Raw genomic sequence first — 16,254 nt, forward strand, 5'->3', positions numbered from 1 at the left:
TCCTTAGCATGTATTTTGGATCACACATTCTTTTCACCTCTGCAACACCTTACACTCTCCTTGGTTCCATGTAGGAAGCAATTCCTTACTTAGTTTATCCTATTTCATCAGTGGACCCTTATTTAGTGTCAGTCCTAGGGCTTGAACTCAGGGCCTGAGCGCTGTCCCTTAGCTTTTTTGCTCAAGGCTGGTGCTCTACCACTTGAGCCACATGGGGCTCCACTCCTGGCTTTTGGTGATTAATTGAAGCTAAGAACCTCACACCTTGTTCTGCCCAGCCTGGCTTTGATCTCAGCCTCAGATCTCAGCCTCTTGAGTAGCTAGGATTCCAAGTGTCAGCCACCAGCACGCTGCTAGTTTTGGTCTCTTAATAATCAATACTGCAATGAACTTCCCTGGAGCTATTTCTTAGTGAGCTTTGCAAAGTTTATATCCAGAGTGTAAATGCCTGTGGATTCCTAGGTCACAGGTTGCACACAATGAAATTTGGGGAGGATCTGTCAACTTGTGCTGGGTTTTGTTGTTGTTGTTTGTTTGTTTGTTTGTTTTCCGTTTGTAGTAGAATGGCTGAGTGTAGTGGAGGGCCTGGGTGGCCCCTCTGCCATTGGCTCGCCGCTTTGTTACCAGCTGTGCCACCAGCCCAGGTAACAGATGCTGCAAGAATGCCTGGCTTTTCCCATCTCTAACTCCTCCTCTGCCCCGCAGGCTGATGGGAGTGCTACGGTGGGAAAGGACTTCATGACAACTCCCCCCTCCATTACCACGGAGACTATATCGACCACCATGGTAAGTGGGACCCGGAGGCCCTTCCCTCTGACCTCCCCTCACCCCCAAAACATCCGGATAATGAGTGGGATGTTGCATTGCATTGGATTGGCAGGACACACCATCAGGTCGCACTGTCAAACCTCCACTTTCTAAATTGAATCTCCAAGTCTCTGTAATCTAAACCATCTCAACCACATGGGGCAGAGGGAGGATGGGATGATTTGATGTTTGGCATGGGCGAATCCCCTCTGGAGGTTTCCCTGGCTGGAGGTAAACCCGAAAGTCCTTGTGTAGCCCATCCTCTGGATGGCTGCATATTTTTTTCCTGTCTCAGGCCACTTCCTGGCTGTGGGCAGTAGAGGGCAGCAGTGTACCAGAATTGGAAACAGGATTTGATTGCTTTACTTATTTTGTTTTGGGGTGCCTGTCTTGTGGCTTGAATTCAGGGCCTGGGCTCTGCCCCTGAGCTTTTATGTTCAAAGTTAGCACTCCACCACTCGAGCCACAGGTCCATTTCCAGCCTTTTGCTGGTTAATTGGAGTAAGAATCTCAGACTTCTCCTGCCCCGGCTGGCTTTGAACTGCGCTCCTCAGATCTCAGCCTCCTAAGTAGCTAGGATTACAGGCATGAGCCAGGGGCACCTGGCTGGAAACAAGATTTTCAGATCCCTAACAGGGGATCTTGGGGTTCTGCTACCTGACCCATGAAGAAGTACCCTGGGCCTCAGGAACCCTCATCTGTAAAATGGCAGTGATCCCCATTCTGCCTCGCTCACAGGTGTTAAGAGCATTCTAGAAGCTTTAATCCCAAGAAGAACAGCCTCTTGCGCACAGGTTATGCGCCAGGCAGTGCGCTGAGAACCTTGACTGGCTTACGAAGCCATGCGGGCTCCTGTACCACCAAGGAAACCCGTTCAGAGAGGAATAACTGACGTGGAATTCCACATGGACTCCCACGTGGAATAACTGACTGGCATTGACAGGCTAATGCCGGGCATTCTGACACTGGAAGCCTCCGTTTCAGTGTCTACCACTCTGCTCCACGCCAGGGATCCTGACCTGTGTGAATGTCAGCCACGTGGGTCTGAAGTGAGCAATGTCGGATCTGGGTATTTCCCAATATATTGAGATCTGTTTTCAAATCCTCTTTGTTGCCAAACCTCTGACATACTCATGAGAAGAGAACACCATTAGTTTAATCTCCCCAGCAGGTAGGTTTTGCATAAACAATGCTTTAGGATCAATAAACCCAAACCAGTTACCATCTTGCCCACTTTTCCCTGGTTTTCCCAGCTCTTCTTTGCCCCAAGCCATCACTGTGGGGAGTTGGGATGCTTGTGGGGCTCAATTTAAATTCCTCCTTATGGTGAATAGGCATTTAGATCATTCATTGACCCATCTGTCTATCTGTCCATTCATCCATGTATCCATCCATCTATCCTTCCTTCCATCCATCCATTTGTTCCCCAAACCCTGATGAGTCTCTACTGTCTGCCTGGTACAGGGGCACAGAACAGAAAGAAATACACTAGCTGCTAGGATTCCTTTGTTCAGTCATCATCACCAGAGCCTGGAAGGTACTGTGCCCCTGTATGTAGGTTCTGGGCACACGGTGGTGAACAAGGCCCAGTCCTCCCTTTTCTTGTCTGATGACGCAGGGCAAGTCTCCCCTACCTCTCCAAGCCACGGTTTCAACTTCTATAAAATGGAGTGGAGGCAACACTGGCATATACCTCAAAAGGTTTATTTGAGGAATAAAGTAACCCATGTCAAGCCACATTGTAAGTGGTCTGTACATTTGAGCTGCTGCTGTTATCTTTGCTGCCCTTACAAAACAGTACAATCAGAAGGCTGGCTTAGGGACTGCCAGGAGGATAGCTCCTAGTGCTGCCTCTGTCAGGAGGAGCTAGGGAAGGTGCCATCTGAGCAGAGTCAATTGAACAGTGTGTGAAGGATAAGCCAAGGTAAGGGAAAATGAGAAGGCATTGTAGAAGATGGGAAGAGCAACTATAAAGGTAGGAGCATAGCCTGATGCTGGTGGCTCACTCCTGTAATCCTAGCTACTCAGAAGGCTGAAATCTGAGGATCAGGGTGCAAAGCTAGCTCCAGTAGGAAAGTCCATGGGACTGTTACCTCCGATTAACCACCAGAAAACTGGAAGTGGCACTGTGGCTTAACGTGGGAGAGCGCTAGCTTGAGCTCAAGAGCTCAGGGACAGTGCACAAGCCCTGAGTTTCAAGCCCTAGGCCAACCAAAAATAAATAAATAAATAAATAAAAGGTGGGACTATGAACTAGCAAAGCATCTAGAAAGTCAGGTAATCAGAGCAGGCAGGCATCAGGTGCATGCCCGAAGGGAGCAGAGGGTGAAGGCTGGACAGGATGGAGCCAGAGCTTGAACAACGTCCCGTGTCATATACAGAGTTCAAACTTCATCCTGGAAACAATGGAGAATCACTGATGTTTTTAAAGCAGGAACCTGATATAATCAGTTATGTTTCTTTCTTTCTTTTTTTTTTTTTTTGCCAGTCCTGGGGCTTGGACTCAGGGCCTGAGCACTGTCCCTGACTTCTTTTTGCTCAAGGCTAGCACTCTGCCACTTGAGCCACAACGCCACTTCTGGCCATTTTCTGTATATGTGGTACTGGGGAATTGAACCCAGGGCTTCATGTATACGAGGCAAGCACTCTTTGCCACTAGGCCAAATCCCCAGCCAATCAGTTATGTTTCTGTGTTTTAAAAAAGATTAGCAGCTCGTGTGGAGTGTGGTTAGAGCAAAAATCCCTTCCCTTCTCCCCACACCCTCCCATCTTCCTGCTTCCTTCCTCCTTTCAATAATATTTATTGAACGCCCACGACGTGTGAAGTGTTGTGGCAGACACTGTGAAGCCAGCCCTGGGGAAGGCGGCCTCTGGAGCTTGGGGACCTGTTCTAGGAGGGACACAGAGACAAGATGGGTGTCCAGCTGGAGTATAGTGGGGGCTCAAGGAGAACTCATGTCAGTTAAGTGTGGAAAAGCAAAGCACTGGGTGTGTGGTCACTAGTGGAAGGCTCAGGAGATAGAATTTAGGGTGGACTAGGGACACTTCCCTGGTCAATGGTTGTCCCAGATGCCTGTGACAAAGACAAATTCCAGTTGCCCCCTTCAGCTGTGGTGACCCGGAAGCCACGAGAGGGCCAGTGGCGACATTTCCAAGCAAAGGACAAGGAGGCAACTGGCTTGAAATGTGTAGGGTCCATAATAGAGCTAGGCTACAGCTAAAGGAATGGGAGAGCTCCCTTCTGCCTCAGCGAGGCAGAGAAAGCCCTGGAGTAGAAGAGAGCGGTGAGGGAGGAAAGTGTGGAGGAGGAGGGGTGGCGAAGTGGCTTTGACCAGGGAGATGAAAGACTCCTTTTTGAGGCAAGAAAGGGCTCCACCTGAAGATACAACAGGAGTGGGAAGGAGCAGATGGCACCTGAACATTTAACAACTCATGTCCATTTAGAGGGACACCCAGTGTGAAGGTAAAGGTGAGGCTTGCCCCAAAAGACAGGGGAAAAGGCGGTGTCTGGAAGAATGACCTGAGTGATCGCCATATTCCCTTGTTGTTCCCTAACACAAAGGAGGGGAACACTGAGCCCTTATTCTGCCATCCAAGATGCCTCTGAGAAAGTACCTTGCAGTGACTTGTGAAATGACCCGGTCACTCACAGCTGTGGCTGGATGTGGGTGTGGGGGAGGCAGGAAAAGGCAGAGGGTCCAAGGGCAGAGTGGTAGTTCACACCTGAGCACCTGTTTGCCTTGGTAGTAGCCTCACGTGCAGTTACCTTCTGGCGCCACCAACTTGCTAAGGGACTTGAAGAAGCCACTCAGCATGCTTTGCCCTCCTGTATCTCAGCTGTAAAACAGGAACGTGAGAAGGATTTGTCCTATGGCTGTTGAGAAGATTAAAGCTCATCATGCACGTCATGTCACCTCCTGAGTTTCGTGCCCAGCCCACAGCAAATCCTTGGGAAGCGATGGCTAGCATATGACTCATCACCAGCCTGGTTCCCAGATTTATACTACACTTTTGATTTGCAAAATCCTTCTCTCCCCCATCCTCCACCACCATTTCCTAAGATCTCTGTGGGAGCAGGCAGGATTCCCTTTTTACAGAGGAGTCTACAAATCCCATAGAGGAGGAAGTGGTGCTGCCCTCAGTCACATGGCTGGAATGGAGCGGAGCCAGGACCAGGGTCCCAACCCTTCTGGCAGTACTACCATGCCTTGTTCACCACAGTGTTCCTACCACCAGGCACTCAGTAAATGTTGGATGATCAGTGTGTTGAATGAATATGCTGTGTGAGTGAGTGTGCACATGTGTGGGAAAATGAGTGTACATGTGTGTGTGTGTGTGTGAATGTATGACTAAGGATTGGAGACTGAACTGAATATACCTTCAGCTCTCTGCTTCAGTGCGACTCCCTAACCTTGTAGCCATGAGGGCCATATGGCCACATGTCCCAGAAATCCTGGGCCCCACCCACCCTGGGCCCCGCCCACCTGAGACCTGGCCATCTGAGCACTATTGTTTCCCCAGGAGAACAGTCTCAAGTCCGGGAAGGGGGCAGCTGCCATGATCCCAGGCCCACAGACGGTGGCCACGGAAATCCGTTCTCTTTCTCCGGTAAGTGGGCAGGACCAGCACAGACTAGAGGACTTCTTGCTAAGGATGTGGGCACAGGCCTGCATGTAGCACACAGCAAGTGCAGCGATGGGCTCAGAAGGTGCCCTTTGAAGTGTAAAGCCAGGAAACAGAATTGCTTTCCAATGCCCATAGGCTCCCTGGTGCCTACCCACCCCAGTTCTCCTCAGTTTCCTGTGTGCCCTTCTCGTGCAAGCAGAGCATTGGCAACATGGGAGTAAATGTACTCCTGGGTTGCAGTCACCCCTCCTACTGACCAGGAACATCATTGAACTAGGAGTACAGAGACTTGAATTCTGGGCCTGGCTTTGTGGATGGATGGCTGCCCTACTCCTGCCACTGGGTCTGTCACTGTCTCTTCTACCTCTTTGATTCTCTGTCCATTGTTCTTATCATCTAGCCCTGGAGAGAGCATGCTCCTGGCCACGACAGGATAAGAGAATCCAGAAGACTCCGTCCCCTCTACTTGCTCTTTTCAGATTCCAGGATTTTTAGACTCTAGGTGGCAGTAGGATTTTGGAGCTCAGGAATCTGAGATTCCTGGGTTTGAGAGTGCGTGTGGGTCCAGAATTTAGACAATTGGTATATTCTTGAATTCTTAATGGTTCTGTGCATCTTGGCTTCTAAGCCTCACCTTTGAGGGGCCCCTGCTAGTCATCCCTGGGTCTCCCCGACCCTGCCTGCCCTGCAGAGTCCAAGGTCCTGACCTGATGCCCAGGGTGGGGGTGGTTTATTCTGCAGATCATCGGGAAAGATGTCCTCACCAGCACCTACGGCGCCACCGCGGAGACCCTCTCAACCTCCACCACCACCCATGTCACCAAAGTGAGTAGCAGCAGGCGCCCGGGCCCCAGGGGGCTGCAGACGGGAAGGCCACCACTGTAGCTCAACTTTGACTTCTCAATCTGTAAGGCAAATAGAAGAACCTTAGTTTCTACAGTGCCATGCATTTTGTCCTGTGCTACTATTGGCCTAGGCCTCTTCTTTTCTCTCCACCTTTCCTGGCTTTACCTGGGATTTCCTTCTACCACTCCCTCCTTAAATGTGGCAACCAATTAGGTCCTGCCCTATCTTCTACTTCTAAACTTGCACCCAATCCCTGTGCCTTGAGAAAACAGTAGGGGTACTAAGCATCATCGGTACAATCTTCTCTTGTAATATTGTTTGAAGTCATTTCAGGTAGAACCTTGTCACCATTCACATTTCATTCATGTGTTCATTCAACAAAATCTGCATTCAGCACTGCCCTGGTCTGATTGGGCAAGGGAGTAGGGGAGGAGGGGCTACAGAGATGAATGAAATACAGCCCCCCTGCCCCCGCCCCACCAAGAGTTCCAAGTCTGATTGGGTGAGCCAGATCACATTCAGATGCAGGTCAGTGCCAAGCAGAAACCGAGAATTAGGAGAGATGCAGGCTCAGAATGGCTGTGAATCCTTGCCAGCTAAGGTGGGAATGGTGGCAGCCAAGCAGTATCTGCTGTCTGCAGTCCCAAAGCTAGAAAAGAGGGCAAAAAAAAAAAAAAAAAAAAACCCTGAAAAGGGCAAGAAGGAACCACTGGTCCTCATACTTGCTCTTGAAAGGTGCTTAGAGTAGGTATCCTATTGTGGCTACTCCCCCCGGTGGACCGAAGAGGAACCTCATCTCTCTCTCTCTCTCTCTCTCTCTCTCTCTCTCTCTCTCTCTCTCTCTCTCTCTCTCTCTCTCTCTCTCTCTCTCTCTCTTTTCTCTCTCTTTCTTTTCTCTCTCTCTCCTTCTGCAGACTGTGAAGGGAGGGTTTTCTGAGACAAGGATTGAGAAGCGAATCATCATTACTGGAGATGAAGATGTTGATCAAGACCAGGTATGGAGAGAAGAAATGTTATTCCCCGTGGCACTGTCCAATCTCTAGTTCTCCATATCTCTAGTTCACCCACAGATAGTACCTTCTGGGTAGAGAAAGTATCCATTTCTTGCTGACCTTGAGCAAATAAGAAATTCCAAGGAAGGGTCATTGAGCAGAGATCGGAGCTTCTTGTTTCTCCCTCTAACTGTTTGACTTCACTTCAGCCCCCGGCCTTAGTCTCCCCCGCTGTACTCACTTTGCTGCTCTGCCCATCAGGCTCTGGCATTGGCCATCAAGGAGGCCAAGCTGCAACATCCCGACATGTTGGTAACCAAAGCTGTCGTATACAGAGAAACAGATCCATCCCCAGAGGAAAGGGACAAGAAGCCACAGGTAAGGCTCGGAGGTGCAGCAGCCAGCAAGGGGAGGGAAAAGTAGGGACAAGAGCCTTGGAGGCCATTTTCTACCTCAGCACCCGAGAGGTTTAATCCTATTACAGCTTTGACCCCTCACCTGCCTGGTTTATGGTTCAGGGATGACAGGAAGCAACCCCAGCCATGAGTCTGAGGGAGGAGAGGAAGAAAGACTAGCTCCTCAGTTTCTTTCTTTTTATTATTATTATTATCATCATCATCATCATCATCTTTAAATAGTTGTGCAAAGGAGCTTCCCTTCAACAAAACCATTTATGAATGTAGTGTATCTTGATCAAGGTCACCCTTTCATCATTCTCTGCATCCCTGGACGGAGATGTGACTCAGTGGTCGAGGTCCACGTTTAGCATGTGTGAGGCTCCAGGTTCAATCCCCGGCACCCACAGGGAAAACAAAAGCCACCACCACCACAACAACAAAAAAAAACTATCAAGCTCTTAGTGATAGATTTGTGCCTAGTGTACATTTCATACCTCATGCAATGAAAAAAAAACCAAAAACACCTCACCTCAAAGACTCCATAAATAGTAGCTGGTCCCATTTTACATTTTTTCCCTTGAATAAATGACACCAGTGCCTTCTATAAAAAATACAATGCTTTGATTGATTACTCAAAGTGGGCTAACAAGTGATACATGTAGAGACTTTGCCTTAATAAGCTGAGACAAATGTATTGTAGTACATACAGTATTGTTGGGATGTATCCCCCCCCCCCCCCCCCCCCCCCCGCCACTTCCTCTAAGGGAAGGTATTTTCCAAACACTGTCAGCAAGAAGGAGGCACTCGCCCAGCTTCTTAGAGCTTCCTTTCCTTCAGATGTTTAACTACATTGGAGAAAATTCATCTATTCCAAAACGGGTATCTTGGGTTCTAGTCTTGCTTCTGCTATAACTCAGTGAATCATTGAATCTTCTGGGCCTGTTTTCCCATCTGTCAGATAAGCCCAGAAGGACCCATTTCCAGCCATGTCACTAGCACTTGACCTTCTGTGAAGGGCAGAAGGCGGGTGGTCCACATGCTCAGTGGTTTCCAGTAGTTGTTGAATACAGGCACAGTGGGGGGCACTGGAATGATAGTGGTAAATAAGCCTCACCCTGTTGACACTGGTGGCTCACATCCTAGCCACTCAGGTGGCTGAGGTCTGAGGATCGCTGTTCAAAGCCAACCCAGGCAGAAAAGTCTTTGTGAGACTCTTATCTCCAATTAACCACTCAAAAACTGGAACTGGCGCTGTGGCTCAAGTAGTAGAGTGCTAGCCTTGAGCACAAAGAAGCTCAGGGACAGCACCTAGGCTCTGAGTTCAAGCCCCAAAACTGACAGAGAGAGAGACAGAGACAGAGACAGAGAAACTGGAGCCTCAGATTGGATTCCAGTACTCAAAGTTGGGGGTGTGGCCCTGAAATCAGACTCTCTTGAGTTTAAATCTCACTCCTTGGACTGCCATCGCTGCAATCATGGGCAAACTTCTCCACCTCTCTGAGCTTCCCTTGCTTCTTCTATAACATGGATTATGCAGTTATAGAGGAGTATCAGCACACAGGAAGTGCTGAGCAACAATTAGCTGTTAGTATTATTGTGGTTGCTGCTGCTGATTTAACCACAGCCCTTGCCCTGATCACTTAAGGGTAAGGCTGTGTTTGGGTTTTTGTTTTGCTGGTCCTGGGGCTTGAACTCAGGCCAAAGTGCTGTCCCTGAGCATCTTTGTACTCAAGGCTAGCACTTGAGCCACAGTTCCACTTTTGGCTTTTTTTTGTGTGTGTGTGTGCTTATTTAAAAATAAGAGTCTCACAGGGACTTTTCTGCCCTGGCTGTCTTTGAACTATGATCCTCAGATCTCAGCCTCCTGAGTGGCTAGGATTACAGGCGTGAGTCTCCAGTGCTCAGCTTTCGTTTCTTTTTTTTTTTTTTTTTGGCCAGTCCTGGGCCTTGGACTCAGGGCCTGAGCACTGTCCCTGGCTTCTTCCCGCTCAAGGCTAGCACTCTGCCACCTGAGCCACAGCGCCCCTTCTGGCCGTTTTCCATATATGTGGGGCTGGGGAGTCGAACCGAGAGCTTCATGTGTAGGAGGCAAGCACTCTTGCCACTAGGCCATATTCCCAGCCCACCAGCTTTCGTTTCTTAAAGTAGAGTTTACTTCCCAGGTCACAGAAATCCCATGGAGAACAAAAATAAAAAGCAAACAGAGCCAGAATATCTGTAATCATGACCGAACATGTTACAAAAAGGAGGAAGAAAAGCGAAAAGGATTTGAGATTTTAGCTTCTCAGTATTAAAGGACATTTGAACAGAATGTCAGGCCAAAGGGAAAGGCATCACCTCCCTGGAAACAAGCTAGCAAATACACCCAGGCTCTAGAGCTGGGCAGGTGTGGGCCAGGTAGCTCAACACCAGCTGTGTGGCCTTGCCTGAGTCACTCCGTCTCCCTGAGTCACAATAAAGGGCACGGTAAAGGGTAGCTAGAACTTGCCATGTTCTTAAAGACGAGCAACAAAACCTACTAAATTCTCCTTGTCCTCCTCCCTTTGTACCCCCTTTCACCCTGTGGCTCCCAGGAATCCTGACCTCTGTGAAGAGATACTGCTATGTCTGGTCCAACCCAAGCCAGAGAACCGTGAAGAAGGGGCCTTCGTTCTGGATTCTCCGACACAACACTGATGTCCCAGCTGCGACGTCCTGTCACGGATGAGAGACTGGGAAGGGAAAAGCATATATATATAGATATATATAGATATAGATATATATACAGGAAACACCGCGTCCTTGCACTTGCTGCTGGGGCTGGCGGAGCAGTCAGCTGACGGCATCATCCAACATCTGCCACAAACCTACATTTCCTTCGCAGACAAATTGAAGAATTGGTGGGGTTTTGTTTTGGTTTTGGTTTGGTTTTCAGGAAAAAAAAATATAGCAATCATACTTCCTTTGCTCCCCCTCTTCCCTGGCTGAAACACAAAAGCAGACCACGATGGTGGTAGCAACCCCATTCCACTTGGGGTGTCCATGGTCCAGCTTAGTGGACAGCGCTGTGTTCTTCAGTCTGCTGCCCCCTAGGTGCAAAGGAAAATGATCACACAGCTAAGCAAAGAGGTCACGGCCAGACACACACAGGTCAGCTATTTTCTGAGAAAGAAAGGAGAGCAAGAAGAGAAAAGCAAGCAAACAACAAAAAGGAAGAAAAGAAAGAAAGAAGGAGAAGGAAAAGAAAGGAACCACCCATTTAGAAAAGAGGAAGAGGAACACTGGATTATTATTTTGGGGGTCTTGACACTGGGCTGCAAAATCTACCTTCTCCCGCCTCCCTCACCCTGAGCTCTCATGTCTTGTCACCTCAGTTTTCCTCTGCCCCCGCCCCTCCCTCTCTGTGTCCTGGTCCTGCTAAGGGCCACTGCAGATGACATTTATTTGAAATGAGAGAGAGCGAGAAAAAAAAGCAAGAACAGATAACAGAAGCGTCTGGAAGAGAAGTAGACATTGTATGTTTCTGGTTTCTCATGACCAAGGTGCAGCTCGTAGGAGATTTGTATGGATGTGCTTTTAAGTTATGTATATTATATATAGCAGGAAACATATTAAAATAAACAGTGCTGGTAAGTATGATGCTGACATTTTCAAGTTCTAATTATCTGACTGTGATTCATGTATCTCCAGGTTTCTAGGTCTTGCTGAACTGGCCCAGCTGAGACTGGACCCTGCCTGTGGCCAGCTCCCTTGATGGGAGGACGGTTCAGTGTAGTAAAACTGTGTGTGGTATTTGTAACTGGGTGATTGGTGGGGAGAGCTGGGTCCCCCGCCTCAAAGGAAGGATGGGGGTTTGGCAACGGGGAAGCAACAGAAATAGTTACCAGCAAGCCAGTGTGAGATGCCTTCTCTCGCAGTTGTAGCCAGGACTTGGTCTGTGTGCAGGCACTGAGTCTGGAGTCGGGACCGAGACTAACAGTGCAGGTCTCCCAGCTCTCCCCTCCTACCTCCTTGGGGGCTTGCCTTGGTTTCTAGTCCTCCCTTTATTTTATTATTACTTTTGCCACATCTTGCCCTTTTCTGACCACACTGTAATAAACTAGCACCATGCCCAAAAGAAGAAGGTGCCTCTGAAGGTAGGCATGGTGGCTTTCATGGGGCTCCCCAAAATGTCCAGCTCAGTCTCCTACCCCTCTTCCATTTTGGAATTGTTCTCTTCTTCCTGAGCCAAAATAGCCATAATAAAGCGACCAGAGCATGTCAGGTTCTGATGGATCAAAACTGCACTTCCAAAGGCCTCACCTGCCCAGAACAATGGGAAGTGAGGGGTGGTGTCTCTCACAGGGCAGTCTCTGCCTTAGACCGTGGCTTGGGAGTCCTCTCTCACAGTCAGAATCTGAGCCCTGAGCCCTCAGAGTCCCAGAAATGGCCTTAAACCACAGGAGCCCTTGGAGAAAGCCCTGTCACAAGCACACATGGGCTGGGCTCACTCCAGCTTGCTCTGAGAGACAATGCTCCATGGCCCTTTTGCTTTCTCAGTCTAGTCCTGCTTCTACAGCATTGAATAAATTCACTCAACAAATATTCATCCCCTTGCGCCAGGCACTGTTGTCAGGCTGGAGAGAAGTGTGAAGGGAGAGAAGGAATCCAGGAAACCACTTTCTATCCCTACCCATGGCTGACTCATCTGAGATCTTTCTCCCCCTCCCTCTAACCTTTTGGACCTAGCTCTGGGATGACCCCAGAGGCCCCTGTCTAGATGTGCCTCCACTGTTTGCCTGCCATACACCCTAGCTACTCCCATGGTGCTGGCTTAGAGCAGGGTAAGAAACTAGAATAGCTTTGATCTTGGTGAGCAAAGGGGAAGTAGAACAGGGCTGTCAGATGACAGACTGATGCCCCCGCTACACACACATACACACATACACACACACACACAAGCATACTTTCCCTGCTCCAAGTTTTACGTACAATCACGGTGAAAAAGCTACAGAACCTTCCTCCTGCCCTTTTCAACTTGAGATCTCCCACCCATTCTGGGCCGATAGCTGGAGTGGCATGATCCTCTTTAGGCTGCTAAGAATTTGGCTACCCCCCCCCACCCCCCACCGCATAGGCAGGCACAAGCCATCCTGAGCACACTATACACACTGCAGAGGGAGGATCTTTGTTGTGGCTCTTGCACTTGTCTCTAGACCTTGGAGGTATGGCCTCAGGACAGGAATGAAGTATCCCAGCTTAGCTGGAGGGCTGCTAGTGTTCGGGACAATCTCCATCCCATTGGATGCTTTGAGCTTCCGCAGAGAGGCAGGCAGTGACACCAGGGAGGAGGGGACCTGCAAAGCTGAAATATAGGGCACTGTTTCCTCCCCATAGAGAATAGAGACGTTTGTCTTGTCTGCCTTCAATCTATTTTCCCTTTTTTTTGTGCTTCTCGTCTTCCCTGTGCTGCCTCTGTGGTCCAGGAGGCCAGGTAGCGTTGTGGGAAGTGTCCTGGAGAGCCCTCAGGATCCTGCGTGACCATCCTGGCTCTGCCTCCAACTCACTATGTGACCAACTGGGCTAGTCTCATTCTCTTTTGGGGCCTCAGTTTCCCTGCCTTCAGAATGAACAGAGTAAAATAGATGCTCTCCAGGGATGGTTGTTGTTTTTGTTGTTGTTGTTGTTTCATTTTTTCCCCACTCTGCCATCTTACCTTTATTTTTGCTTATTTTGCTCTCTCTGGATCTTTTCCATCTGAGGGTACAGGAGGTATCAGTTTTTGAATCCTGCAAGCACATTTCAAGACTGGCCTGAAATTGCATGAGAAACATCATTCTAAATATATATATATTTTTTTTCAAAAGCACCTTACCGACCAACTGCAATGCTGTCCTGTTCCTTTTAGCTCACACCCCTCTCTCCTCTCTCGTCCCCATGCTCCCCCACCTCAGTGCTCCGTGCTGTATGCGTGTGCTCTCTGTTCTTGTATACTCAATAAAAGTGAAATAAATGTGTTTGATGCTGAACCACAGTCTTCCTCAGCCTTCCTCTCTCTCTCCCTCCCTCCTGTCTTTCCTTCTCTCCAACCTTGGCTGCTGGCACAAGTTGGTATAAAACTAGATTAGAGACCTCCCAACTTAGAACACTTTTACTCAACTAATGTTCAGAACTCGCAAGGCAGTGAGTGGCTTGGGCTCTGCAGGACAGCAGCAAAGAGGGCAAAGTCCTTGCTGGGCAGGCCAGTGAGAGAAGTGAACAAAACCCAGGGAACTCCCTGTGTAAAGACAAGTACAGAGTGATAGCAGCAGGAAGGAAATGCTGCAGAGATGGAGATGGAGTTGAACAAAGTGGTCAGGGCTAAGAGAGCAGCTCACTGGTGCAACGTGTGTTTAGCATATGTATGGTCATGGATTGGAGCCCTGGCATGCCCCCCTCCAACAGAAAAAAGCAAACAGCCAGTTAGGGTGTCCCTGTGGAGGTAGTTTTTGAGCTGAATGAAGAGAAGATCGAGTAAGGTGCAGAACTTGGGGGTGAGGATGGTCTAGGCATGTAGGATCAGTTAGCAGACTCGTTCCAATGCCCGGAGGGGCATCATATGTGGAGGAACCATGCTGAACCCCCTTCCCTTGGCAGTGCGAGCCTAGTGGATAAGTCAAGTATTCAGTCCCCCAGTCTTTGACCATAACCTGCATGCATGTTACCATAGCCTATCACCTGTTCCATGATTGACTTCTTTTTTCTTTAAGTTTACTAACTGTACTACTACTACTTCCATAAGGGAAAAATTAGTGTTCCTTGCCAAAGGAAAGAAGCTCCATAAAATGAATGCAAAGGTATTACAATTTAAAAAAAGAACCATAGGAGCTGGGGATATGGCCTAGTGGCAAGAGTGCTTGACTCCCATACATGAAGCCCTGGGTTTGATTCCCCAGCACCACATATACAGAAAACGGCCAGAAGTGGCGCTGTGGCTCAAGTGGCAGAGTGCTAGCCTTGAGCAAAAAGAAGGCAGGGACAGTGTTCAGGCCCTGAGTCCAAGGCCCAGGACTGGCAAAAAAAAAAAAAAGAACCATAGCTGGGCGCCAGTGGCTCACACCTGTAACCTAGCTAGCTACTCAGGAGGCTGAGATTTGAGGATCACAGTTCAAAGCCAGCCTGAGCAGAAAAGTCTGTGAGATTCATCTCCAATTAATCATCAGAAAACTGGAAGTGGCACTATTGCCCAAGTGATAGAGTGCTAGCTTTGAGCTGAAGAGCTCAGGGATAGTATGCGGGCCCAGAGTTCAAGCCCCACAACAGACAAAACAAAAGCAAAAAACATATAAAATGTAGACTCATTCCTTGGACCACCTGAAGTATACGTGCTACCTTTCCCTTTTAGTCTACCAGTAACTTGCCCTAAGCTACCTTTCTATATTGCCCAAAGCAAACCATGAGTCTTTTATTCCACACATATGTATTTTGTTTTTCAATTGAGACTATCTTGTTTTGTTTTTCTTTTGCCAGTCCTGGGGCTTGAACTCAGGGCCTGAGCACTGTCCCTGGCTTCTTTTTGCTCAAGGCTAGCACTCTATCACTTGAGCCACAGCACCGCTTCCGGCTTTTTTCTATGTATGTGGTGCTGAAGAATCAAACCCAGGGCTTCATGTATATGAGGCAAGCACTTTACCACTAGGCCATATTCCTAGCCCCAGTTGAGACTATCTTGTACCTACAATTTTAAGTACTTTTTAAAATACTTTTTTAAAGCCAGTCCTGAGACTTGAACTCAGGATCTAGGTGCTATCCCTGAACTTCTTGAGTCCTAGCTCCACTTCTGGCTTGCAGGAAAATCTTTGAACTGTGATCCTCTGATCTCAGCCTCCTCAGTAGCTAGGAATACAGGTGTGAGCCATCAGCACCTGGCTATAAATACTTTTATCCAGAGCATTTCCTCATTTGCTCAGATACTAAATACTATTCAATTTTCTTGTAAAGGTAGTTTACTAAATAATGCAAAGCTATGTGGTGAAAAATAAATTCTCCAGCCATCTCCAGATTCTCATTATTGTTAACGATAATTGCTGTGAGGTGCTTTGTGAATCTTTCCCAGAATTATCCCTCTAGGTTTCCTTTAATGATCTGTCACCGCTGAGATTCTGGAATAGCACTTGGTTTGTAAACACTAGGTTCCTACCCAACTCAGGGTCCTGTGTTCCTGTGTATAGCCAGCCACTGCTTCTTGGGAATGATTGGTTCATTTACATCACTGTTTCTGAACTAGGATTGGAGGTGGGGGCGGGGGGTGGATCATTGAGCACTGCCTGGATATGTCTGTTGTCCCAACTGAGGGGTGCTACCGGCATGTGAGGCTACAGCCCAGGGTTTCTACAACATCCTCTTATATGTAGGACAGCTATCTACAACAAAGAATTAGCTGGCCCCAAATATACCAAGGATGAGAAACCCTGATTTGGATTAAGATTGCAAACCAAAAAGCAGGGATTCCTGGGTCATCATGCTTCAGCTCTTATGTCCAGTGTTAAGTGTTCTGGAATCTCTGAGGGGATAGTGACCTCATCTGTAACAGGGAGCTATGAGACTAAAATTGGAAGTGGGAAGCTGAGCTACATCAAGCAGGAGAT

General features: G+C 48.4%; 1 protein-coding gene across 10 annotated transcripts in view; it reads left to right on the top strand.

Annotated features, from left to right (window-relative positions):
• The window catches only part of Epb41l1 (erythrocyte membrane protein band 4.1 like 1), a 123,357-nt gene extending 109,701 nt beyond the window's left edge, over window positions 1-13,656 (top strand). For 9 of the 10 annotated variants that reach the window (XM_048349126.1, XM_048349134.1, XM_048349132.1 and 6 more), the window contains 6 exons: window positions 706-786; window positions 5,329-5,415; window positions 6,175-6,258; window positions 7,194-7,274; window positions 7,533-7,649; window positions 10,243-11,299. In XM_048349126.1, coding sequence (XP_048205083.1) covers window positions 706-786; window positions 5,329-5,415; window positions 6,175-6,258; window positions 7,194-7,274; window positions 7,533-7,649; window positions 10,243-10,251 — 459 coding nt within the window. In that variant the 3' untranslated portion in view covers window positions 10,252-11,299. Of the gene's footprint in view, window positions 1-705; window positions 787-5,328; window positions 5,416-6,174; window positions 6,259-7,193; window positions 7,275-7,532; window positions 7,650-10,242 lie in introns of all 10 variants that reach the window. The other variant, XM_048349136.1, reaches the window with a different exon arrangement.
• The last annotated feature ends 2,598 nt before the right edge of the window (window positions 13,657-16,254 follow it).

The sequence above is a fragment of the Perognathus longimembris genome, chromosome 6 (genome assembly GCF_023159225.1).
Source record: "Perognathus longimembris pacificus isolate PPM17 chromosome 6, ASM2315922v1, whole genome shotgun sequence".
NCBI lineage: Eukaryota > Metazoa > Chordata > Mammalia > Rodentia > Heteromyidae > Perognathus > Perognathus longimembris.